The sequence below is a fragment of the Myxocyprinus asiaticus genome, chromosome 6, assembly GCF_019703515.2.
Source record: "Myxocyprinus asiaticus isolate MX2 ecotype Aquarium Trade chromosome 6, UBuf_Myxa_2, whole genome shotgun sequence".
Lineage (NCBI taxonomy): Eukaryota > Metazoa > Chordata > Actinopteri > Cypriniformes > Catostomidae > Myxocyprinus > Myxocyprinus asiaticus.
Window position 1 is genome coordinate 29392348 of NC_059349.1, and position 26769 is coordinate 29419116.

Genomic DNA, 26769 nt, shown 5'->3' on the forward strand with positions numbered 1-26769 from the left:
TTTTTTATTTGTTTGCATAAAACCGCAGTGCCCATACCACCGTAAAGAGCAAACTCTGTCAAGTATTACGCGGAATTGTGAAGTAGGCTATTAGGCCAACTTGTACATTTTACTTGATGTTATAGTAACAAGTACAGTTCATTACATTCATGGATAATTGTAGGTTATACATCATGCTGAACGTTAATGAATGATTAAATCCTAATATTTGTATCCAATGTGCAACACACCTTCACTGATAGATAGATACATGCAGATAGGCAGCTAGATAGAAAGAACAGTGGAATGATAGAAAGAACAGTAGAATGATAGAAACAGTAGATGGATAGATAGTCAACAGGGAAGTGACTCGTAAAGTTAATCAAAAGAGCACTGCACACACCGCTGATTACATGAACTTTAATAGGAAAATATCAATACTGGAAAAAAACAAACCGTAAAATACCACTTTAAAATATTCATGAAACTAGCAGCATCACATGAGTGCACATAGGTCAGTAAAATTAATCTCATCAACAACAGCTATAAAACAGTGAACAGCAAAAGTACAAATAACAACTGATTATAAGTAAAATGTAAAAAAATAAGAATACGTTTGACATTTTTCACTTAATTAAATTGCCAAAGTATGCAGTAATTGTTTTCAGTTTGTTGTTCAGAAAGTTCTGCTCCACTTCCACCTTCCCACCTGGGCCAGCGAGAGACGCGATCTACACAGAGTGAAAGACAGAAACAGGGAGGGGGACGAAAGGAAAGAGGAAGAAGAAAACAAGGGAGTAAGAGCAGATGTGGTCTAGAATCAACATATCAACATTGTATCCACAAAAAATGTTATGTTGAATATATTGATAAGTCTAATTCACACACAATATTCAGCATTACAAGCAGTACAATTTTGGGCAGAAAAATTAATGGTGCATTTATTTTAGATATTAATCAACGTGTAAATATATTTAAAGTCAAACACACTATACTCCGGAAAGCAGTGTGGTTTTAAAGGGTGCACACTGCATCCGACAGCAGATCCTTCAGAGAAATCATAAACCATAATACAGCTGCATTTGAAAGTAAAAACTAAAACAGGTGTAATGGAGTCAACAAACAGATGCTGTAAAAATGCAAATAAATTTAAATTAAGTACAAATATATAATTTCAAGCTTTAGACTTTGGTTTATAGAGGGTGCGCTGCCAGACAGGTACGATATGCTAAAATGACATTATAAACTAGAGATATTCAAAATAAAATAACCATGGGTCTAGCATAAAATTGCTAATAGCTGTGAATGAATGGACCGATCTGACATAGCGACTTTAATTTCACAACTTCAAAGCCGTTAATACCACTAAACCACGGCCAGTTCCTGATACATTTTACTGCTATAACATGCAGGGTGCTTGTGAGTTCTAAGTTTGAGCTCTGCACTTGTTAAAACAGAACCACACAATCTAAAGTTTGGGACACAAACAATTCTATAGTCTGCTTAACTGCAAATGTGAAGACCATTAAATCCACATACAATACCTGATAAAAAAATAAATAAACAGTTGTGAACAAAAATTATTTTTGCAACATGTTACCTGTTCCATATCAGCATTTCGAGGGAGAAAATAGACAATGTTGTCTGAAATCATTTTTGACAACCTGAAAATTTCAAATGTATAGATGGTTAAGGAAGTTAGTTGAGTGAACATGAAGTATTGAGACCACATACATTAGAACAGTGGTTTTTGAATAGGGCTGGGTAAAAATATAGATTTTCCGATGCATCGCGACCTTCAAATCAATTCTTGAATGATCTCGAAATTGATTCTTAAATCCCAAGATCGATATTTCACTCTATGTGACAACCTGCAAGTAAATCACTTGCAAGTGCAAGCAAATCTCACACTATGACTAAAATGTCTTTGATTAGCCACTGGCTAGTAAACGTACAGATTTCACTCAGTGATTGAGTAGTATAGTGGAGAAGAAGTTATTAGCACAGAGGTCTTTTCTAGAGCCTGACCAATATGGGATGTTTGAGACCAATACCGATTTTAGAGGGGGAAAATTCAAAGATTACCGATATGGTGGCCGATATAGTTAATTTTTGAGCTTGAATGAAAACAGACCTTTTCTATGTGGATTGTTCACCAATTTTGCACTCATGACTATGCAAAGGTACTCAGAAGGCTGCTTTCTTAAATATTTTTATCAAAGAATATTTGACATTATTATTATACATTGTCAACATTGGAAAAAGTAAAATATTTCCCCCTGAAATGTAGTGGAGTGGAAGTATACAGTAATAGAAAATGCCATGGTAATTCTCAAGTAAAGTAGAAGTACCTCTAAATTGTACTAAAGTACAGTTTTCTTGCTTATCAAAACATCATAAGCAATATTTCGCTGTTAATGTATAACAAAACAGTCACAAACAATAACTCATGGTTCATTGCTGCCGAGTCAAGAGATAAACAGCGGTAGCGGTGTTACACCGTATTCTGCTATACAAGTTCAGGGGAAACTTTCAATAGTGGAAAACCAGACTTTTAAATATTACATTTTATAAATGACACGACTGGAATTGTTTGGTTAAAGAGGGTACCAAACTGCGAATCCTGAACAAAACAGTTTGGTGAATACATGTTTACACTTTAGCTTCCACTCAGCTTACAAGGTATGAAAGTAGCTACATGGTTAGCTAGTTAGCTATAAACTCGTTGTCACAGAGAGTAAAAGACAGACATTGTTTATTTACTTTCCAGCATTGCGTCTCACCAATTAGGTAACAACGTAGTGTGACATCAACATGTCTGCTGAGCTGCAAAAAGATGCTCTGCTTATTTTTCAATCTGCTACATTACTGACTGCACTGACAAACTATAGTTGGCTAACATAGCAAACAGACATGAGTGACATGGTTGTCAGGGACAGGGTTAACGTTATATTAGTTATATTGAAAAGGGAAAATGATGGGGTCATTGTTTATTAACTTTCCAGTATGTATTTCACAAACTAGTTAGCAACTTACTGTGAAGACACCGCTTAACACCGCACTGTCTGCAGAACCACCGTAAGCTCTGTAAACAATGGAGTCGGAGCGCGCTCTGCTGGATAAATTGGTCGGGCACCATTCCTTTCACTGCGTGTTGAGAGTAAACATTTGGTTTACCTTGCTCTGCGTGTCAAAAGACAAGATCCACGGATCCATATTTCATTGAATAATGTCTCTTTTAATACCCTTTCTGTTTTTTACAGTCAGTTGTTGATTATAAACAACAAAAAAGACATGGATGTGCTAAAGAAATTACGCACATCTTCTCTCATTATATGTGCTCACTGGCTAATGCCGCTAGTCTTAAAGAGACGTACTGATTAAGCACGTGTTCTACATATCATATGTAAATACTTATAAATAGTACAAATTATGCAAGTAAACAATACAAATGTTTTAAAAATATATATTCAACATAATATATGCAATTTCAAGACATTCATTGATGGAATATTCTGTGTTACAATGTTACATTGTCAGTTCCCTTACGATTACATTTCACTCGACATTGCGTCATGCTGACGCATATGGGAAATTCCTTTTCCGACGACCTAGTTGACACCCTTCTACAATAACGGCAATTTTAAGATTGGCCAAGGTGTTTAACCCCCCCCCCCTTTTAGGCGCGAAGCTGTCCGGTATATAAGCGGGCACGAAAACACCATTTCTCAGAATTTTCTGACTGAGGGACAAAGAGCGCATCGCTCTCACCTAAAAAAACTCAGTCTGTAGTGCGGCCAGTTAATGCAATGTCTCATTCCCTTCATTTCAGGGAACCGAGGTTACATAAACCAAAGTTCTTCTGTCATGTTCTGACATTCTAGTAGTGCAATACTGCAGATATTGTTGACTTTTGTATGACAGATTGCTTGCTATGTTCCTCAGTTTCCTCAAGTCACTTTGGAAAAAAGTGTCTGCTAAATGGCAATGTAAATGTTAATAATTTTGCATATTGCTGGGCCTATTCAGTTCATGGTCTGAATTTCTGGACATTTTTGTTTACTTTTGTACGATAAACCATTTTGTTTCTGTGCTGGTTCGACACTTGATGTCCAATGTAATATCTGGATTCTGATGCAAAACCCAGAATCACTGCTTTAGAAAGTATATCATTAATGCTACAAAGTAAAAGGGGAGTGATGTTAAAAATGAGAACTCATCTCTTTCTGAACTTCCAATTCTAATGAAAAGCTAATTTGGAAAGAGGCACCGCCTAGAATAAAACCACAATATGGAAGACTGAAAGGATATCCATCAGGATTCATCATAGTTTTGATGTTGAAGACGTCGGCACTGAGGTACTCTGGTCCTCCCCATGGGGGACTGAGAAAGACAATGTCTCCCCTCAGGCGCGGAGCCAGCTGCAGGAAGTCTCCCTGTAGGAACTCTATCCGGTCTGCCACTCCGTAGACCTCTGCATTGTGCTGTGCCAGAGCCAGGCGTACTGCATCAATGTCAATGGCAATCACTGAATGAGAAGCAGACATCGAGATGTATACATTACCTCACTGAAATACATCTTCAACAGAACTGATTGCAAGTCAAAAACGGAAAGGCAGTGGGAGAAAACAGTTTTTTATTAAAGGTATAGTTCACCCAAAAATGTTCTCATTATTTACCCTTATGCCATCCCAGATGTGCATGACTTCCTTTTTTCTGCTGAACACAACCTTTTTTAGAAGAATATTTCAGCTCTGTAGGTCCTCACAATGCAAGTGAATGGGTACCAAACTTTTTTTACCATAAATTCTTACGCCATCCCATAATATCCGGGTGCTGACAACGCATTGAAGAGCTATGTGCTGGATGCTTTGGAGCGCGTCTGTGACCACTACGGGTCACAGAGGGGTGCGGCTGCGCCACTGGGTAGGGTTGCACCAGCTGTGCATAAGTTCTCACGTAAGTTGGGATGTAAAAAGTTCACACTAAGGGCTTAGTAACTACTAGATAGTTTGTAACAAAGTCAGTGCTTAATTTGGTTGCTCCACCTGTTCTTAAGGCAAGACTTAACTAGTAGGTCGTAAGCTCTCCGTAAAGTAATGCGTAGTCGCATTTATGACATTTACCTGTATTTATCCAATAAGCAGCCTTCAAATTTATACACAGGCTGTGTCTCATTTGGAAGGCTGCGTCCTCCGAAGGTCGCATTTGTCGGCCGCATACATCAGAGGCTGTCTCGTTTCAGAAAAGCGAGCAGGACACTTCGAATGCAGCCTTCAAATGCGACCTTCTTTCACGGGAATTCGGAGGATGCATGAGGTGTATCCTTCGTGGGCACTGATAACCCACAATTCTTTGCTTCAACGGAAATGTCTAAAAAAAAATGACGCCAATTTGCCCGTAAATATGATGTTCAAATGCAAGTAATGTTAATTCCCAAGTTGAAGTACCTCAGTAGATGGGTGCAGAGTATACAATATGTATAATTATATTAATATATAATTAAAATAAAGTATTAGACTAAAAGTACACCTGTAAAATCTATTTTCTTTTCTCTTTACATCATTATAACTCTCCTAAATTTTACCTCATACATTCCCTTCTAAAGGGAATTTGCTCCCTTCTCACTCAAAACGCTCGCTCTTGTTAAAGAGTGGTGTGATGTCATTGCTACCATGTTACGTTACGTTTGTCCTACGAAGACTGTCTCGTTTGAACGAGACTTGTTTAAAGGAGGATGCTCGGTATACCGCAGCCTTCAAAGGAAGTGTCCTACCTAGCACGTAGCCTTCGAAACGAGACACAGACACAGAAGTGTTAAAAAGCCGTGAACTTCAATTTGATCTAGTTACAGCTGATGTTCAAACCTTGTTTGTTCACGTTACTGTCAGCTGTAATAAATTATATCCCCATTAAAATACGATATGTAATAATAGCAGATTTCATAAATAGCATATTTGCCCTGTGTAAATAACAATATATAGGAACTGTATCTAAAATAAATAAGGGGAGATAAATAAATACTAATACAACAGGCTGGAAAAATAGACATTTATTAATTTTAATATCCTATATATTTCATATATGTTGAAACTTGACACCGGGCGATGCATCCTGAAAACTGCACCATTAGAGCGGTTTCATGCTGAAGAGCAGCTTAAAAGTAAGTTTTTTTTCCTCTCTCGTAAATGTAAACGATTGTAAATCATTTCATTGTCAACATCATCATATATGTCGAAATGATTGATGCCTGTCAGCCAAAACATGAGCTCATTGACTCACTGCTTTTTTATTCCAACCGTTACTCCTGGTCGGAGTCTGCTGTAAATATTTAGTTTATAGGTAGGGTTACATCCTACCTAAGTTTAATGATGCAACGCTCAAATATTTAGTAGTGCGTAAATTGTGACTTAGTGCACATTTACGCCACAACTAGGATAAATTTGAACTTACGCACAGCTGGTGCAACCGGCCCCTGGTGCAAAAGGAGCGCATGCTGCAGGATTTCTGCCCGGTGAAGCGAGTGCTTGCAGGATCAGGAAATCCCACATTCAGAGAGTCCTGCAAACTTTTGATGGCTTCCCTGGGAGAAATGTTTCCAGACTTCAAAACTTTGGCTGAAGTAGCGCTGGTAATTCCAGTCTCCAGTGTGGCAGCAGAGCGTGGGTTCAGCCTCCAGAACCAAATTAAAACTGCCACGAGAAGACGTTTGTCCGAGGTAAAATCTAATGACAACTGCCTCAGCATCAGTCTCCCTTGATGCGTTTGATTACGCACAGGCGAGCACCCAGTCTAAGTCGATGCGGACCAGGAGGAAGGTTTGAGTTGTTGATTGAGTTTTGTTCATATTTTAATCGTATATTTTTTTTTTCGTAATATTGCATTGTTCATATGTCATGTTTTTGTGGCCTCCGCTGTCACTGCGGGGAAAAAAAACCATTCATCTGCTTCATGTGGTGTCTCTGTTGTTCATCTGTTCTCTTCATAAATAAATAAATGCATAATCTGCTATATGCTCGTCCTGTAAGTTCATGATTAAAAATGAAAATGTGAATGAAAGTAAAAGCTATTAAATGTATTATCATTAAAATATGAAAATCAAAATGACGGGTAATAATAGATTATGATGGGATTTTTACGACCCTGTTTGTCAAAATGACAGACGATGTGAAAGTCTAACGCAACCACTGGTGCAACAGTGTTTTTAACTGCCCCATATCCTTCAGTGACAATTCCTTGGCAAAGCATGACTTGATTTCTGACTGCTTCACAAGACACACACACATCCAATTTCCAGTAACATCCTGCACTGAGGTGCACATCGCCCTGTTATACCGAAATTCTCCCTGTCAGATTCTGACTCCACCCTACATGATTGGCCCTTATCCCTAAAGCCCACCCTCTACACCCACCTCTAACCATACACCAATAATTAAAATTAGCAGATGGAGGAAAGAACAGTTTGTTGAGCAGTTTAAGCAACAAAACAACAAATGGCAGCAGCTGATGAAACCTAGTCTTCTCTTTAGAGTTGAAACTTGACATTGCGTCTTTTAAAAGCGTGCTAGAGACATGACAACAGTCAAAGACATCTATGTTCGATATGCTTATATACAAAAATGATTAAAAATAGTCCAGATGGGTCCTATTTGGCGTTCAGAAGTAGTGAGGCCACAGTAGGCCTTTTGTCCTTCTCACTGTCTCTCTGTTTACGATGTGAGCACCAGTGAGCGGGGCCATGGGTGCCATGATTTTAAAGTAGGCATTGATGTTATTGCTGTAGAGGTGGTCATGAATTAGTGAGTACCCTTTGTGACATCACTAATATACGGATGTAGAGAACGAGGCATTTTGGTAGATTTAAATGCTTTTATTCCATTGGGGATTAAGTTTTGAGTTCTGAAATTTACAGTATGTTTTTATAGTAGAAAGACCTCTTATACAGTTGTGCTCAAAAGTTTGCATACCCTTGGAGAATTGGTAATATATGTACCATTTTTAAAGAAAACATGAGTGAGCAGGCAAAACACATTTCTTTATTTCTTATGGGATTCATATTCAACTGTAGGTTATAACAGAATGGCACAATCATAAAACAAAACATGGCAACAAAGAAAAAAATGAAATGACCCCTGTTCAAAAGTCTTCATACCCTTAGTTCTTAATACTGTGTATTGCCCCCTTTAGCATCAATGACAGCGTGCAGTCTTTCGTAATAGTTGTCTATTAGGCCCCAAATTCTTGCAGGTGGTATAGCTGCCCATTCGTCTTGGCAAAATGCCTCCAGGTCATGCAAAGTCTTTGGTTGTCTTGCATGGCCACTCCAGAACCTTCACCTTTTTCTGTTATAACCACTGGAGGGTCAATTTGGCCTTGTGCTTAGGGTCATTGTCATGCTGGAAAGTCCAAGGGCATCCCATGTGCAGCTTTCGTGCAGAAGAATGCAAATTGTCTGCCAGTATTTTCTGATAGCATGCTGCATTCATCTTGCCATCAATATTCACAAGATTTCCCGTGCCTTTAGAGCTCACACACTTCACAGTGGGGATAGTATTCTTTTCACTATAGGACTTGTTGACCCCTCTCCAAACATAGCACTTATGGTTGTGACCATAAAGCTCTATTTTGGTCTCGTCACTCCAAATTACAGTGTGCCAGAAGCTGTGAGGCGTGTCAAGGTGTTGTCGGGCATATTGTAACTGGGCTTTTTTGTAGCACTGATGCAGTAAAGGCTCCTTTCTGACAACTTGACAATGCAGCTCATTTTTGTTCAAGAATCGTCGTATTGTGCTCCTTGAAACAACCACACCATCTTTTTCCAGAGCAGCCTGTATTTCTCCTGAGGTTACCTGTGGGTTTTTCTTTGTATCCCGATCAATTCTTCTGGCAGTTGTGGCTGAAATCTTTCTTGGCCTACCTGATCTTGGCTTGGTATCAAGAGATCCCCGAATTTTTCACTTCTTAATAAGTGATTGAACAGTACTGACTGGCATTTTCAAGGCTTTGGATATATTTTTATATCCTTTTCCATCTTTATAAAGTTCCATTACCTTGTTACGCAGGTCTTTTGACAATTCTTTTCTGCTCCCCATGGCTCAGTATCTAGCCTGCTCAGTGCATCCACGTGAGAGCTATCAAACTCATTGACTGTTTATACACAGACACTAATTGCAATTTAAAAAACCACAGGTGTGGGAAATTAACCTTTAATTGCCATTTAAACCTGTGTGTGTCACCTTGTGTGTCTGTAACAAGGCCAAACATTCAAGGGTATGTAAACTTTTGATCAGGGCCATTTGGTTGATTTCTGTTATCATTATGATTTAAAAAGGAGCCAAACAAACTTTGTGATAATAAAAGGCTTCATATGATCACTATCCTTAAATAAAATACATTTTTGCATGATCAGTCATATTTTCAAAATCAATGCCAAAATTTCACAATTTCTGCCAGGGTATGCAAACTTTTGAGCACAACTGTATGTCAAAATATCAAGGAAAATGTGATTCCTCATGACGTGACCCCTTTAAAGGATTTTTAAAAACCCTTTTTTTTTATAGAGATTGCACTCACAAGGAACTTTTTCTAGCCAATGAAATATTTTAATATGATATTTAATAAAAAAAAAAAAAAAAAAAAAAATTATATGAAAGTATATTCACTACAGAGACTTTCCCATTACATTTTAATAATTTTAATATTTTCCATGAATATTTCATACCTTGGCATTACCATCTGAAAACACCACTGGACTTTTTTGTAAGGGTTATGTGATAAATATAGTCCAAATCTCAGAAAATATTTTCTGCTGAAGGACAGAACAGTTCCCCAATACAAAGAAAGTTTTAAATGCAACTGTACCTCTTTTGCCAGTGAGGGCAAACTGAATGGCATTGCCGCCCACACCACAGAAGGCATCGATAATGAGCTCAGTGCTGAAGCTCTCCTGCACCCTCAGAGCGATGTGTTGTGCTATCTTCTCAGGAGTCACTGAGAACCAGCCCTCTGTGGAGAGAACAGACCAGATTTTCACATATAGCACCACAAACACTATGAATGCAGGTCAAAAAATTCTAGTTAGAAGCATTCAAATTACAAGTAATTTTCCATTTTTCATTTCAAAGGAGGGAACTTAGATGAACAGAAATGATTAAAATTATGGTTGAAATGCATTTCAATGCAAATTTGGAAGTCATTTCACACATTTACCACTAGTGGGAGTATACTGCTTTCATTTTCTGTTTGAAGAGCTAAAGCATGGCTCCTCTCTCCCTCACTCTAAATATATAGGGGTATCTCTTGACAAAAGGATGATCTAGCCGATAACTATTACATTTTAAATATCAGAGATCTCCTATAACATGTGAAGCCAGAAAACTATAAATTTCAAAGTGGAGCTGTATAAAACCATACAAGATGTGTTCAAGATAAGAAGACTTTAAAGACTGTAACTTTTTAAAACAAGGCATTTGATTTTTATCTCACACATTAACCATTTTAATGTGTATTTGCGGTAGCTCTATGTCTAGTGCAAAAGAGAGCTGGCAGAGGCAGTCTGAGGGCTCGGAGAGAGTGGAGTTTAACAGACCATGTCCTCTGCTGATTCTGTGGAGACCAACACCATCTGCTTTTAGCCACTGCAAACCCATCTCTGTTTTTACGCCTCTTGTATTTTTATCTCCACTGAGAACAGAACACCTGCTAAAGTAACAATCACTGGTCTGGAGCAGCCACTTGCAGCACTTCCTGTTTTCTATAATGGTTCTGGACAGCGGGCAGCACCCAAAGACTGACAGTACAGGTGCCTCTGCATAATGAGAACTCACATTTATAAGCACACAAAACTTTTGCATTTGCATTTGCATCATGCGCTAAAAACTCGCCTTGGTGAGAAACCAATATGTTCAATACAGTATGTTTTGCTAATAAACTATTATCTTTTATGCATTTTCCATTCAAATGAAAGGTGATTAAAGGAATAGTTGCCCCTATTTGTTATCATTTACCCTCATGTCTTTCCAAACCCATATGACTTTATATCTTCCATGGAACACAAAAGATTATGTTTCTGCAGAATGTTTCCATTCAATGAAAGCATGAGCAGGGGCTGTCAAGCTCCAAAAAGGACAAAAAGCACCATGACTCGCGTGATATAATCTGTTTTCTGAAGTCATGCCATTTGTTTTGTGTGAGGAAGATATTTACGTCATTATTCACTGAAAATACCTAAGCCATAAGTCATAAGCGCAGTCAATGGGCATGGCCAAGCTGGTTTGGCAAAATCGGCGCTAATCGTGTCAAGTGCAGTTTAATTCAGAGGTTATTGCAAAGTCTGTGTCCTATTATATAGTTCATTCCTTTAAGCACCAGCGATATAAACAAAGACAGCACATTCATAAGAAGTTGGTAGTGTAAATGGACTGTTTGCAATGATTTAGAAAAATAGAAATATGGACTTACATTATTTTGTCTTTGTTAAATGGGACACGCACCTTTTATACACATGGAAAATGTGGTTCAGGATATTGATGTAGGCTCCAATAAATTATATGGAATTTAAGTATTATTAATAATTTTCATCTACTGACACACAAATCATGTCTAGTATTAACAGTGATTGATTGTATCGGAACGCACTTCACTTCTGCCAGTCGATTTTGATTTTAAAATTAAATTAAATTAAATTAAAAAAATTAAAACCAAAAATATTTTAAATTGAAATTACACTTTAAATGAAACAAACAAAAATATAATCAAAATAATGAAGTGGTAAAAAAAACAAAAACATTTTACTCGCTCCAACTTCTTCCACCAGCCCCTTTTGCAGTGACTTAAAAATCACTCTACAACAACAGGTTGAAAAATACCAATACAAATTAGATCATAAATACAATTGTAAATATAAACATAATAATAATAATATAAAAATAAACCATGATAGTTTAAGATAGTTTAACACAAATCTCATATTTTTGTTTCATAAAAAGGCTATTGTCAGGGACATATTTTCAGAGTTTGGACATGAACTTTATTACCACCTGCCGGTGGAATCTGCAGGAACTGAATTTGGAATTTGCGCTCAAAACAGACGTGGTATTGAAATGTCTTCGCACAATGACCTATTTCTCAGGAAAACAGCAAATTGACACTTCATTAACATACAATACACCCACAGTTTGTGCGCATACACACGCAGATAGTGCAAACAATCCCACTCACGCCCACTTGTGATTTGCGCTTGAACGAAAATTGCGCTTAGAATTAGCGCTCTCACGAAAATTGGATAAGATGTAGCGTGCTTACGAAAATAAAGTTCCAAGTCTCATTTGTGCTTCTGCATATTTAAACTCACACCATTGTGATTGGACATGTGACACGTGAGAACCAATAGAGTGCAACAATCTGGTGCTGGAAGTAATAATCCCAGTGTCTAAAGTCGTAAAGCACACAGTCTTGTACCTTTGTCTTTTTGTCCAATTTTTACTTATTTGCTTCAAATCAAAGTGTGTAATGTTGTGTCACCTCAGAGCTGGTTGATTTGGTTAATGGCTTAGAATACTTTTATGGAATTTTTGAAATCCCTTTGGAAAAAATGTATGGGAAAAATACTTCAGAAACCAAAAAATAAATAAAAAAATAAATAAATTAAAAAAAAATAAAAAAAGTTGCGCTCTAAGGCATTTAGAATCAATGATGTCGAACCTGATTTTTGCCCAATTCATTATATACTGTATATGCCCAAATGTGAAATAGATTTGAGACCTACAGCAGAGGTTAAGTAAATAATCACTTAAATTTCTGTCTGTTCCTGAAACAAAGCAATCGTATGGTCTCAGAAGACTTATCATTTTTACTATCCTTTATAAGTGTATTATTTAAGGTATCATCTTTATGAACAGATTTAAATACATTCACAAACAAATTAAGCTAATAAAACAGGAGACACCTGTTTATAACTGAGGTATAAACCGGTTTCCGTAGGATAAAGATGAGAAAAATTATCTTCTTCAAACACGCCTACAAAAAACTAGAATGTTTAAAGGAATCTGGAATCTCTCCAGCAGTGTTAATGCATGTCAGTGCCCTTTAGAGGGGTCACATCATGATATAATCTCTCAAGAGTTACTCATTCCATTTAAAAGTCTGTCTCCGACGTGCGTAACGTTAACGTCATGGTTGTGTTTGTTGTTGCCATCTCTCAGCGGGTATCCTGGTAGTAAAGAGAGACCGGTTTGCGTCTCTGTAGCCCTGAGATAAACTCCTTCCCACGAAGCACTTAAACCCTCTGGCTCAGATCTCTAGGGTCTGGGTGTAGAGGATACACAATTCAGCCTGCGCTCTCTCCCACACAATCCTTCTCTACCCCACTTTCTCTGTCTAATAAGGCAGTGCTGAAGGAAGAGAGGCTCTCACTATGGCTATGGGCTACTGCCTCTGTTGACATGAATAAGTGAATAGATATGAGGCTCTGATCTCAGTTTCAAACAGAATGCTAATGCTTAGTGAAACAGTTATGATCTAAATGTGAGACATATAAAAACATATTAGTCATGGTACTTTGGAGGATTCAAAGAGAAATAGGCCATCCGTGAGGATAGTTTTTCAGTTCCCAAATAACGGGACCTTTCATGGTACCAGAAGGAAAAAGGGTTTGATATTTGGAGCTGATGTCAAAATGCATCAGAGGTATTTAAATTTAGCCTTTCCCAAGATCAGACCCATTAAAAACTAAATCCTAAAAAAAATATGAGAGAGTGGCTGTTTCTAAAATCTGTTTAATTGCTTGGTCCAAATCAGAGTTCAATTCCACCTTCAATCCCCTTCCTCCGGAGGACTCTTTGTATTTAATTATTTAGGTCAGAACCAAGGTATGTTTGCATCATCAACCCTAGCCAGCTAGTTGTTTTCAACTACAGGTAAGGAAGCTTCACTCTGTTATTTAAAGAAAATACACTCACCAGCCACTTTATTAGGTACACCTGTACATCTGCTTATTCATGTGATTATCTAATCAGACAATTGTGTGGCAACAGTGTTATGTATAAAATCATGCAGATATGGGTAAGGAGCTTCAGTTAATGTTCACATCAACCATCAGAACGGGGAAAAATGTGATCCCAGTGATTTCGACCGTGACATGATTGATAGTGCCAGACAGGCTGGTTTGAGCATTTCTGTTACAGCTGATGTCCTGGAATTTTCATGCATAACAGTCTCTAGAGTGTACAGAGAATAGTGTGAAAAAAAAAAAAAAAAAAACATCCAGTGAGCGGAACTTCTGTGGGTGAAAACAGCTTGTTAATGACAGAGGTCAGAGGAGAATGCTCAATAGATCTGGTTGGCTGACCGGTGGGCAGTAGATTAGATAATCATATGAATATGTAGATGTACAGATGTTCCTAATAAAGTGGCCGGTGAGTGTAGTTCACCCAGAAATGAAAATTCTGTTATTATTTTACTCACTCATTTCATTCCAAACACATAAGACTTTCTTTTTTCTGGAGAACAAATCACTGATTTCCATACAACAGCAGTCGATAGTGCCTTACTTTAAAGCTTAAAGGAATAGTTCACCCAAAAATGAAAATTCTATCATTTACTCACCCTCATGTCATACCAGGTGTGTATGATTTTCTTTCTTCAGCAGAACACAAAGATTTTTAGAAGAATATTTCAGCTCTTTTGGTCCATACAATGTAAGTGAATGGGTGCCAACATTTTGAAGCTCCAAACATCACATAGATCGGCATAAAAGTAACCCATAAGACTCCAGTGGTTAAATTTATGTCTTCAGAAGCAATTTGATAGGTGTGGGTGAGAAACAGTTCAATATTTTGTTAATTTTTACTATAAATTCTCCTCCTTGCTCAGTCAATCTCCACTTTAACTTTCACTTTCACATTCTTCTTGTGTTTTTGGCGATTCGGATTCTTCATCCCCTACTGAAGAATTTCTAGCAAAAATTGACTTAAATATTGATCTGTTTCTCACAAATATTGATCTGTTTCTCACAAATATTGATCTGATTCTCACACACCTATCATATCACTTCTGAAGATATGGATTTAACCACTAGAGTGAAATGGATTACTTTTATGCTGACCTATGTGATGTTTGGAGCATTAACATTTTGGCAACCATTCACCTGCATTCTGAGGACCTACAGAGCTGAAATATTCTTCTTAAAATCTTCATTTGTGTTCTGCAGAAGAAAGTAAGTCAAACACATCCGGGATGGCATGTGGGTGAGTAAATTATAAGAAAATTAAATAAGTAAAACAAGTATTTGTCCTTTTGGAGAGAATACAAAATGTTTTGAAGTCAATTTGTGAGGAGACAAACAGCAATGAGAAGTTAAATCAAATGTAACCAGGAGCTGACCAACTCTGGGAGTTAGGCTGGATTGCTTTCATTACAATTGCATAATTCCACATAAACTCCATCTCAGACCACTTCTTCAAACTGTCTTAGGTGCTGTTCGCAGTCCCGAAAATTGTTTGCACCCAAGACAAACAAGGCAAACTCTGGCGTCAAACAGACTCTGGTCTGGAGCAAAAGCTCTAGTGTGAAAGTGCCCTTACATTCATTCTAGCCGTGTTGAGGATCACCAGAACAACAAGTTCAAAATTAAAATTAAAATCATAAGGTACAGTAATTTGAAAATAATTTTGTTTTTGGCTGACTTCATTCTCATTGAACTCATAACTAGCACAATGCATGTCATAATTTGTTCTATTGGCATAGCAGTTAGTGTCCATGTTCTGACACATTAAGCAGTGGTGCTTATGTTGGTGACAAGAGTTTGAATCCAGCTCGCAACATTTCCCAAATCCATTCCCCCTTGATCTGCCTATTGTTTTCTGTCCTTTCTCCACAATACTATGAATAAAAGTGGCAAAACGGACAAAAATATCTCTTTAGCAGCTCTGTCGAGTTTGAAGGAACAAGCAAGAAAGAAGCAGCTTAATTTCCTCTGATAAAATAAAATTAGACAATGGAAAGAGAATAAGCAAGCAGGTTTATGCTCAGTGTAATATACTGTGGCTATTAGCAAAGTGGCCCACTTTGCAGGCAGGAATAGAGATGAGACCACAGGTAAAGCACCAGAGCTAAAGGCTGCACCCCCTCCGAGGCTAAGCGCTCTATTTGTGAGAAGTGTAGCGAGGGGAAAGAAAAGAGTGCTCTCCTGAGCACTGTAAAAGCTGCTTACTCTCTCTTATTCCCTCTCTCTCCCTGGTCTGACGCAGGTATGAGCAGGTCGGTGTCCAACGTCAGCACACACACATTGCAGACTGAGCCAGCCCATCAGTCAGCCAACCAGCTCTATAGACCTTAAGCTGCTACAAACTCTCATTGTCTCCCTCTACTTGTTATTTAAGATATTATTAAATTCTAGGACTATATGTTGGCTATTTGTGTCATCTTCCACAGTTTGTGGCACTTTAAAGTCATATTTTTCTTTTTCAACAGATGGCCAGTGAAAGAAGGAATAAAAGGGTTTTATGTTTTGTTACCTTGTTCCAAAAAATTGGGACATGTCTATTACAGTTTAAAAACCTGATTTGTCTGATTTTGTTATTTTCTAGCAATTAATAATAAATAAACATCAAAATTAAATAGATGAAATTTGTAAAACATAAAAAATACAAATAAATAAACAGGGTTGCAAAGTTAGCCTAAGGGTCAATGACAAAAAGGTTGTCAAAATCTAGTTTAAAATACATTGTCAAGTTCGTAAAAATGTCATCTTTAAGTCCATGTTGGTTTCACAAATTTTTTACAAACATTTATAGCGTTTTCTACAAAAAAGTGACCGCCACCTACTGAGCTGGAATGTGGAGTGTCCAAGAAAGTCTTTCAGTGGAGTCAAGCATCTAATGAAGACACACATCGAAAAGAGGTCACACACCTCATTTAGGATTAAATCCAAAACGGAGTATACTTCTTGAACTTCAAAATAAAAGGTAGCTTACCCTGTGGTTATAATTACATTTATTTTTTAGGTCTAACAAACATGTGGAATGCATTTCCTTCCACATTAATGATATGAAATGTATAATGTGCTAAATATCGATATCGAACGATATGAAAAAATATCATGATAATATTTTTGGCCGTAATGACTTTACATTTTGTCTTTAAAAATGTTATGTGGTGTAACCATCAAGTAAAATGTGTTAAAATACTTTCTTTGCTCCTTGAATACATAAGAGTGTCTGCAATTTTATAATTAATTTCCAAAAAGTTTTCAAACATATTTTTTGAAAGGTGACAAATATATATATATATATATATATATATATATATATATATATATAATTTTTTTTATATCAAGATGTCTTCTCAGGGTTACACCAAATGACCTGAACAAAATGTGCCTTTAAAAAAAATAAAAAATATTGATATTTAATTATGACAAAATAATGGTTTTTTTTTTTTTTTTTTTTTTACTTCACAAACAGTCTTGAGGGTCTAGAGGGGTCCTTTCTGTTTGTTTTTTGTTTTTTCATATGATGACAAAAAAAAAAAAAAAAAGGCTACCTACATGTTGGTTTCACATGACTTTGATTTGGTGAACAAAAGTTTTTTAAACATGAATCATATTTCAAAATAAAATTGTTTCACTACTTATTTTGTTAAGGAATAGGGACCCAGTTTATATTAGGTGTCTTTAACCACAATGTACTTGAGCATTTGATACAATTTACTATTACACTGAAGAAGAAAAAAGATAAGTAAATATAGCAGAAGAAATGTACTATCTACACTGAATTAGTTAGAGTGAACTTGAAAATATTAAGTAAATTCTACATTTGTACTTCTAATTAAAAATGTGTATTATAATTCAAACATGTACAAATTAATGCTCTAGCTTATAAATAAAAATTATTTATGATTGTTTGTTATCTTTACAATGTGTCATCATGTATCAATCCTAAAGTGGAAAACCTTGTCATATTAAGTAGCTATTTTGAGTAAATTTCACAGGTAAATAAGTACAGTGAACCCTATTCATGGAAAGTGCCTTATAACTTACTGTCCCTGAGATACTATGACAATGAATTCAGCATTTGCCTAAAATAAAGATGCTGACATTGTTCTGACTCACCATGGTCAAGTTTGATGCCCTCATCGAACCTGGAAAAAAGACGGTACCGCTGGGCCCAGTACTTGGCCAGCTCAGGTTCTGCTGCAATCTCAGGAGGCATCTCAACATCTTTTCTCCTTATCCTGGTCCTTCTCTTTTTCTTTTTAACAACCTGCACACTCTTTGCTAAAAACGGAAACAGAATGATTACATCAATGAGAAGCCTAACAGTGCTAATCATTGGCTTGGAGACAGCCAGGCTGCAGATGTTACAAATGCATAATGATCTTATTTGTAATGTATAAAACCAAAGTGCTGAACACTGACCTCCCTCAGCATCTTCAGGAGCATCAAGGAGCAGGAACTCTGGTACGTCCAAGGTCTGCAGCTCTCCTCTGGGATCTGAATCCTTCTCCTGCCTTTCCTCTGTTTCTGCTGTTAAAGCCTGCTGTATGTTCTCCAGAAGTTCCTCACTTCTGCACAGCTGAGGGGTCTTTTCATCAATCTCATAATCTGTCTCATCCTTGCTATCATCTGTCTTTTGCTTAGGTAGACCTCCAACCTCTGTTCTATCACATGGCACAGTCAAGGCTTTGGGCATGGAAGTTGGGGTCATCTCCTCAGAGTTAGCAACAGTCTGAACCTGTTGAAGGAAATTCTGGACCTGATGGGGTATGCGTGAATATAGAGGTTTGGGTTATAGGGAAGAACACACACAAATACTGCATAACACAGTCACAGGGACTTCCTCTTCAGATAAAGAGCTAAAGGAGGCATGCCAGACATTGTTTAAACTTGCAATTCAGGTTTGGTAGAATCATGATAGAACTGGAGGAGTGAGAGAGATTTAATATTTGCATTTAACTACAAGCAAAGTTAAAATTCACAAAAAAATTAAAGTTAGCATGAAATGCAGTTTGCAGCCCCTTTTACTTCTGCAATCTGACATATTTCAGAGTGAAACAAGACATGAGAAAAAAAAAAATGTTTTGATTTTATCCATCAGCAATTCATTGGAAAGTGAAGTGGGCATTGCATATCAGGAGAGGAGTAAAAGATCAGCCTATGTACTCTGAAAAGGCAAGTCATTTTGATAAAAGCTTTTTTTCTTCTTCTTTTTTTGTGAGTAACAAGCACCAAGTATTTTCCACAATAAGACCAGGAGTGTGCATTAAGAGAGTCGATAGGGTCTGTTTTGATTTCATGCTGACTGAAAGGCCACTTTAATCAGTGAAGCTGGCCCATATACTTAGAAAACAGGGTCGGATAACAGCAAAAATGCAGTAGTCATTGGGATAAAATTAAATCCCCAATAAAGTATTTTAGGCATCCAGCCTGAAAAGATACTGGTGATAATGTATGTTGCAGTAAAGTGTTTTTCTTCCACCAGATCAAAGAGATTAATTTCAAAGCATTGCAGAATATTGGTCTCTCTCTTCACTGGCTAACATCCAGTCTTACACGGAGACCTTTCCTGGCTGAATCCTTGGCATTAAAGGGATAGTTCACCCAAAAATGAAAATTCTCTCATCATTTACTCACCTTCATGCCATCCCAGATCTGTATGACTTTCTTTCTTCTGCTGAACACAAATGAAGGTTTTTGGAAGAATATCTCAGCTCTGTAGGTCCATACAATGCAAGTGAATGGTGACCAGATCTTTGAAGCTCCAAAAATTACATAAAGGCCACATGTCTTCAGAAGCAATATGATAGGTGTGGGTGAGAAACAGTTGAATATTTATGTCCTTTTTTACTATAAATGTCCACTTTCACTTTTATGTTCTTTCACATTTTGAAAGTGAAAGTGGAGTGGAAACTGTTCCTCACCCACACCTATCATATCACACTTCTGAAGATATGGATTTAACCATTGGAGTCTTATGGATTACTTTTAAGTGGCCTTTATGTGATATTTGGAGCTTCAAAGGTCTGGTCACCATTCACTTGCAATATATAGACCTACAGAGCTGAGATATTCTTCTAAAAATCTTAATTTGAGTTCTGCAGAAGAAAGAAAGTCATACACATCCGAGATGGCATGAGGGTGAGTAAATGATGAGAGAATTTTCATTTTTGTGTGCACTATACCTTTAAACTCAGACATCCACCTTTGAAAAGTCTATCTACAATAGCAGATGCACTGGGATGAAAAAATGATTTAAGAACTGTATAGAGCAGTTCACTCATGACATCAAAGTGAATGCCAACATGCAAGGCTAATTCATCATGGGGTGCCTTAGGAATTTCGAATGGGTTTATAGAATAGTGGTTTTCGATTTATAAGGAAAATAAGGTCTATGGTTAACATAACATGAAGAGACTTCCATATTTGGTTCTACAGCGTAAATTACACAATGCAAGTTGCTACAAAAGGACTACAACGGTGGTCTGATTAGTCAAACAGATAACACATCCTTGTGGTAGTTGCAGTTCTATAGCAACTTGTTAGAAACCTTCCTTCCTTTCTAAAAAAAAAAAAAAAAAAAAAAAAAACACAGAAGCTTCAAAATTCATGCTTGACAAGTTTATGTTGGAGAACAACATGTAAAAACTGAAAGCGGGAATGAAATACCATTCAATTGTTCCGGAGTGAAGATGTTATTTTTAAATGCAGGTAACCAGTTAATAACATAATTGTTTTGTTCTGATAATTTTTAATGAAACCAAAGAACAAACAGTTTAACACAGATAATTACACCACTTCCTGTTGCATGAAAAAATTAAGTTTTTCTCTTTTTAGTTGAAAATGATTAGCATCTAACCATATACTGTATAATTATTATATACTGTACATGCACGGTTAATCCAGGTGTTATTTAATAATTCTTGAGGGATTTCCCTTAATTAATTTAAGCGCCGGAAACAAAATAATCATTTCTGCTCAGAACTAAATGAAATGAAAAACATTAATTTTCAAATAATGTTAACCATAGACTTTATTTTACTAATGAATCAAAACCAAACCTTTTCAAAATAAGAACTTCTGAACTCATCCTGTGTGTGTTTGACAGCTGGGAATGTGTGTGTCCATGTCAAGGGTGAGACTGGAGGTTAGAGCGCCTCCGTCTGTTTGACCGGAGCTGACAGCACACTGTGATGTGGGGGGTTAGATAAAGCAGCTCTGTGTAGACTGCAGAAAGAGCCAAAGTGTCAGACCTCCTGGCTTTATGCCCACTCACTCTCTACACTCCTTCTCCTTTTACACACACACACACACACACACACACACACACACACACACACACACACACACACACACACACACACACCTCTGAGCCCCCTCACAGTTATGATATGCTTCACTGATCCGTTGTAGGCAACCAGAATAAAACGTTAGGCACTCAAATCCAAGTGCCAATAAACGCTTGGGAAAGAGCACAAACATACGCATTTCATTGATTAGTTAAAGTCCATACAGTTATGTGTATCTGAAAAGCATATGTATGTGAGATATAGACACATTGTGAGACTGCCTCCAAAAAGCAGTAAAATATGTTCTACTCACTGCAGCCCTAACATTCAAAATTGTCTTTGGAGAACTGATGCAATTGTCTTTAGACACTTTAGAAGAAAAAAAAAAAGAAGTATGATTAAACAAAACATTGTAACAGTTCACCCAAAAATGAAAATTCTGTAATCATTTATTCACCCTCATATCAAACCTGGCATGTCAAGATTGGCTACGAGTAGGGCTGGGTATCGCCTGGCATCTTACGATAAGATATATATTGCGATAAAACACGATATCAGAATTTGTTTTGATTAAGAATCAATTCCGATTCATTTGGGTAAATTTCAGCTATATACTGATGTCTGATGAAGAGCATGTAGCTCGAAACTTCACGTTTTTGTCTCTTTGTGAGTTCATTAAATTGATTTGGAAGTAACAGTGGGCCAGCTTTGTTGTGTGTTTATATGATATGAATACACAAATAATTGAATATAAATTTCAATGCATGGCTCTAAAGCATCGATACAATATCTGGAGAAAAATAGCAAGATATATCGATATTTGATTGTATAGACACAGCCCTAGTTATGAGACACACAAGAACAAATGCCATTTGGCATTAGGGCTAGGCGATACGGCCAAAAATATTATCACGATTCAGAATATTTATTTTCATATCATTAGATATTTAGCACATTATACATTTCATATCATTAATGTGGAAGGAAATGCATTCCACGTTTGTTAGACTTAAAAAAATTTTTTAAGGCTAAGCTACCTTTAATTTGAAGTTTAAGAAGTATACTCAGTTTAGGATTTAATCCTAAATGAGGCGTGTGACCTCTTCTCGATGAAATTTCACCACTAGCCAGCTTATACTTCCTCACAAGCTGATTTCATGACTGTGATTCAGTTCGGTAGTTGTGTGTATAACTTATAAAATACCTTTAAACTGGCTTGAAACATTTTCACACGGCAAGTTTAAATATGCTTATGCGCAAATGGAATACAAGAGCTGCAGTGGAGAAGAAGATTATCAGTGAATAATTATTTACATTTCAATCTGTGTGACTTGGTATATAACACACAAGTCTTATGGACTGTTGCATGAAAAGCAGCAGCGTAAACATTCTTTAAAACGTCTCCTTTTATGTTCCACGGAAGATAAAATGTCACATGGGTTTGGAAGAGTAAATGATGACAAAATTATCATTTTTACGTGAACTATTCCTTTAAATATGAAGTGTGAGTGGAGCAAATAAAATGACTCTTACTTTCTGGAGGGTTTTGCTGCTCTTTGGCTTTGTGGTTTGAGGTCCATCATCAGTAAAGAAGATGTGCTTGTTGATCTTGCAGGCTGCTTGTTTTCTTGTCTCTGAGGGCCTCCAGTTCTCCTCACTCCTCCGGCTTCTGTTAGGACCCTGGCCTGCTTTCAGCTTCACAACGCTGTCAAACCTGCCATGGTGAAATATGTTTGGACATTAGTGGAGGTGCTGATTTTTTGCAAAGCTGTAAAGAGGTGTGAAGCTTCTCTCTGGGGTCTTACTTGGGCTGTGGGCCGCGCCTCAGACCAAGAACATCCCACGCCTCCTCAATTGGCATCTCCGCAAGCTCCTCGGCATCTAGCTCGTGACTGTGAGCAGAACAGCCATTCACACACCATTGGATTATGCATTAAAGGAATAGTTAACCCAAAAAATGAAAATTCTGTCATTGTTTACTCACCCACATGTCGTTCAAAACTCGCGTGACCTTCTTTCTTTCATGGGACAATTTTTATTTTCTTTTTTTAAACAATTAAGGCCTCTCTTTTCTATATAATGAGAACTGGGGCTGTCAAGCTCCAAATGACCAATTAAGCACAAAAAACTATCCCAAAAGTGGTCTATATCATTGTTTCCCAACCTTTTCTCAGTCACGGCACCCTTTTAAAAACATACTAAATATTATTTTTACAGGTAGCTGAAAGGATAGTTCACCCAGAAATGAAAATTGTCATGATTATGATTTCTTGACCATATGTTGTTACAAGCCCATAGAAAGTTCTCATTTCAACACAAAAGGAGATGCTAGGCTGAATGTTAGTCCCAGTCACCATTCACTTTCATCTTTTTTCCATACAATGAAAGTAAATGGTGACTGAGACTAACATTTTGCCTAACACCTCCTTTTGAGTTCCACGGATAAAAGAAAGCCATATGGGTTTTCAAAAACATGAATGTGATTAAGTGATAACAGAATTTTCATTTTGGGGTCAACTATTTCTTTAAAAGTTCAATGGTATCCCTTTAATAAGTCAATGCACTCCAGTTTCAAGTTGACAAAATGCACAGAAAATTAACAGATGAAATCCTGAAAGAGGGGACCTTTCTGCCAAATAAGTTATGTTTATTGAAAATAGATAATATATATAAAAGAGATAGATAATAATATATTTAGACTATTATGCATGTAATATAGTATTTATATTATGTAAATCAGTACACAGGCCTACTTATTATTAAAAGGACTGATTCACAAGGCAGCGAAAAAACCTGTATAGGTCAGATGTAGATGAGAGCTGTAGTAGTCAAGTAGTCTGTTTCAAGCGTTCTCTTCACCCTGCAGCTGTTCTGGTAGCATTTTACACAAAGCATTTAGCTAATTCTGCCTTTGTTGTCAAAGGAGCTGTAATTTGAGAGAGCACCATGATGTGAGGAGGCAAAACTAGATCGCTACAATGTTGCGCACTTGCATTGTAGACAGCTTTGTTGATTATAAACATTAGCGACTTTATAACGTCGCTAGCTTGCAGAGACACGGTATAGCAATGTGCTTCCTTGGCTCACTGCGTGCTTGTCAAGCGTCCAATGAGCTGTGGAATGTTGCACGCGAGCGAGAATGAGAGAGATGCAGTATTATTATTATTACTTGTTACTGTTGAGAAAAGTATGATATTCTGCTTTTTAAAATGTTTTATATGCATTTTTGGATTTCCCTGATCTCACACGGTTGAGAAACGCCAGTCTATATGGCCCATGCCCTATATTCCAAGTTTTCTGAAGCCACAGGATAGTAACTGTGTGAGGACATGACTAAATTTAAGTCTTTATTCACTGATAATCTTCCCCTCAAGTGAGCTGCTAACTGTTGCGACCAGGTCATTGAATCAGTGAGTTGACTTCAAGAATTGATCAGTTCAGATTTGTGAATGAATCATTCAGACTGGTTTTGTGAACTGGATCAATTGATTCATTGAAAATATCGGACTCAAAAAAGATATTTGTTAATGAATTTGACATCACAACTTTGAGTTGGATGTCAAGATTTTCAATGAATAATGACTCGAATTTCAGTCTGTTCTTCACACAATCACTTTCATGAGGCTTTTGAAGACTTGATATATAGTGCATGAGTCATATGGACCACTTTTATGATACTTTCATGGTGCCTTTATGTAATTTTTGAGCTTGACAGCCCCAGTCCTCAATCACGTTTATTATATGAAAAAAATGATATGAATTAAATGAAGTGGCCACGATATCTTTCAAAAGTCATAAGAGTTTTGAGCAACTTGAGAGTGAGAAAATAAAGACAGAATTTTAATTCTTGGGATTTTTTTAAACCATTTACCTGAATGAAGGTCTGAAACAATGTACTGTATAACAGATAAACAGCTTACCCTCTCTTAACTTTCGCCTGCCTGCTCCCTGGAGGTTCATCATCATCGCTCTGATCTTCGTCGTTAGATCTGCTCTTTACAGGCTGTCCACTCCTATTATTCAATGGCGCGGAGGTCTGTTTCATGTTGCCATCTGAAATCACACACTTCGTTTAAGTTTACTATCATTTAACAGCTACAACATCATTATAATACAATGTGTCTGGGTCCTTTTGCTTTATGTATATTGGTATATAAGGGCAATTCCAGTAGAAAAAACAAGGGTGCTGCTCACATGGCATCAGTCATGGCCCAGCAATCAGGATGACAAGTGCCATTTTTAGAGTGAATGAGAGCAGATTTTGATCAATTCATGCACCCAGAAGCCTGTGCTCTATTTCATTCTCTTTCACATGTGCTGGCATTAAAAATGCATAGGCCAAAGTCACATGCTCCTTTCATTCAATGGCTGACAGAGCCAAATTTAGGCTGCAAAAAAGAGAAGTCCTCTGGGGAATATGATCTGCTTTTAAAAGATGCCGTTGTCATATTAGCGAACAGAATTCTGGCTTAATGCCACTGTGATGCTAACAGTAGGAAAATGACATCCTGATCACAGGTGGAAATGTCAGATGGCAGACTGTAATCAAACTACTTAGACGTAATTACTAAACACGAAAGTACAAAATTAAACGGAAGGTTTCAAAAGCATCTATGCCTGCTCATTTCTAATTTTGTGAGCCTTTACAGGGGCTGATATCATGCATTCACTACTTGGACTTTCAAATGTTATTGTTTCAGCTTGAAACCATGATGTAAAAAAATAAAATAATAAGCATTTACACCCAACCAGAGCTTATTTAAGTTCAATGAAGAAGATGAGAAGAGAGTCAAAGTTGAAGTATGTAATTTCTGCGCTACTAACGTCATCAAATGAAATTGCAATCTCTTTGTTTGAGCTTCCTGATTGGCCCAGCCAGACATAACATTGGTTCAACCAATGACATGAGTTTGGAGCAGTTTTTACCATTTATCCAAACACCAGGAGACAGAGTGTTTGAAAGTGGTTTCAAAAAAGTAATTATATTTGCATTTCTATTTGGTGCCCATAGTGGCACAGAAAATTACACACTTCAACTTGAATTTGGTGTGTTGAAGCCAGGGGATATAAAATTGGATTGGAAAAAAAAAAGAAAGAAAAGCTAAACAAAAAATAACAATGCAACTAACCATGCAACTCAATCATGCATAGACTTAACTTCTAAAAGGGAGAAAATATAGTTGTTTACGTCAAATGTCATGCATCCAATTAAACCCTTACAAAATCTAGTTCTGGCAAACATGCTGCAAATTTGTAGTGCCTAATGATGTTGCAGAAAACACGGACAGAATCTTGGAATCCAGTCAAAAAACAGAATTAACTATAAAACGTGGAATATCACAAAATTTGACATATTTGGGATGAAATTAGTGTATATTACTTAATTAAATTAAAATCGTGGTATGTCCTACTGTAATGATTAAACCACAAAAGGCTGAGAATTAAAAAAATAGCCTATACGGTTTGCATGAACTGAGTGCCTCAACAGTAAGTGAATGTGAGAAGCCA

The 26769-nt window shown here is 37.0% G+C and overlaps 1 protein-coding gene across 2 annotated transcripts in view; it reads right to left on the reverse strand.

The window, feature by feature from the left end:
• Positions 1-385: 385 nt before the first annotated feature.
• Positions 386-26769, reverse strand: part of LOC127442354 (trimethylguanosine synthase-like) — a 35202-nt gene continuing 8818 nt past the window's right edge. Inside the window, exons 5-13 of one of the 2 annotated variants that reach the window (XM_051700314.1) lie at positions 25182-25314; positions 23067-23153; positions 22795-22975; positions 18395-18710; positions 18089-18253; positions 9841-9984; positions 4289-4507; positions 1580-1656; positions 386-710 (exon numbers count right to left, since the gene is read on the reverse strand). In XM_051700314.1, coding sequence (XP_051556274.1) covers positions 606-710; positions 1580-1656; positions 4289-4507; positions 9841-9984; positions 18089-18253; positions 18395-18710; positions 22795-22975; positions 23067-23153; positions 25182-25314 — 1427 coding nt within the window. In that variant the 3' untranslated portion in view covers positions 386-605. Of the gene's footprint in view, positions 711-1579; positions 1657-4288; positions 4508-9840; positions 9985-18088; positions 18254-18394; positions 18732-22794; positions 22976-23066; positions 23154-25181; positions 25315-26769 lie in introns of both variants that reach the window. The other variant, XM_051700313.1, reaches the window with a different exon arrangement.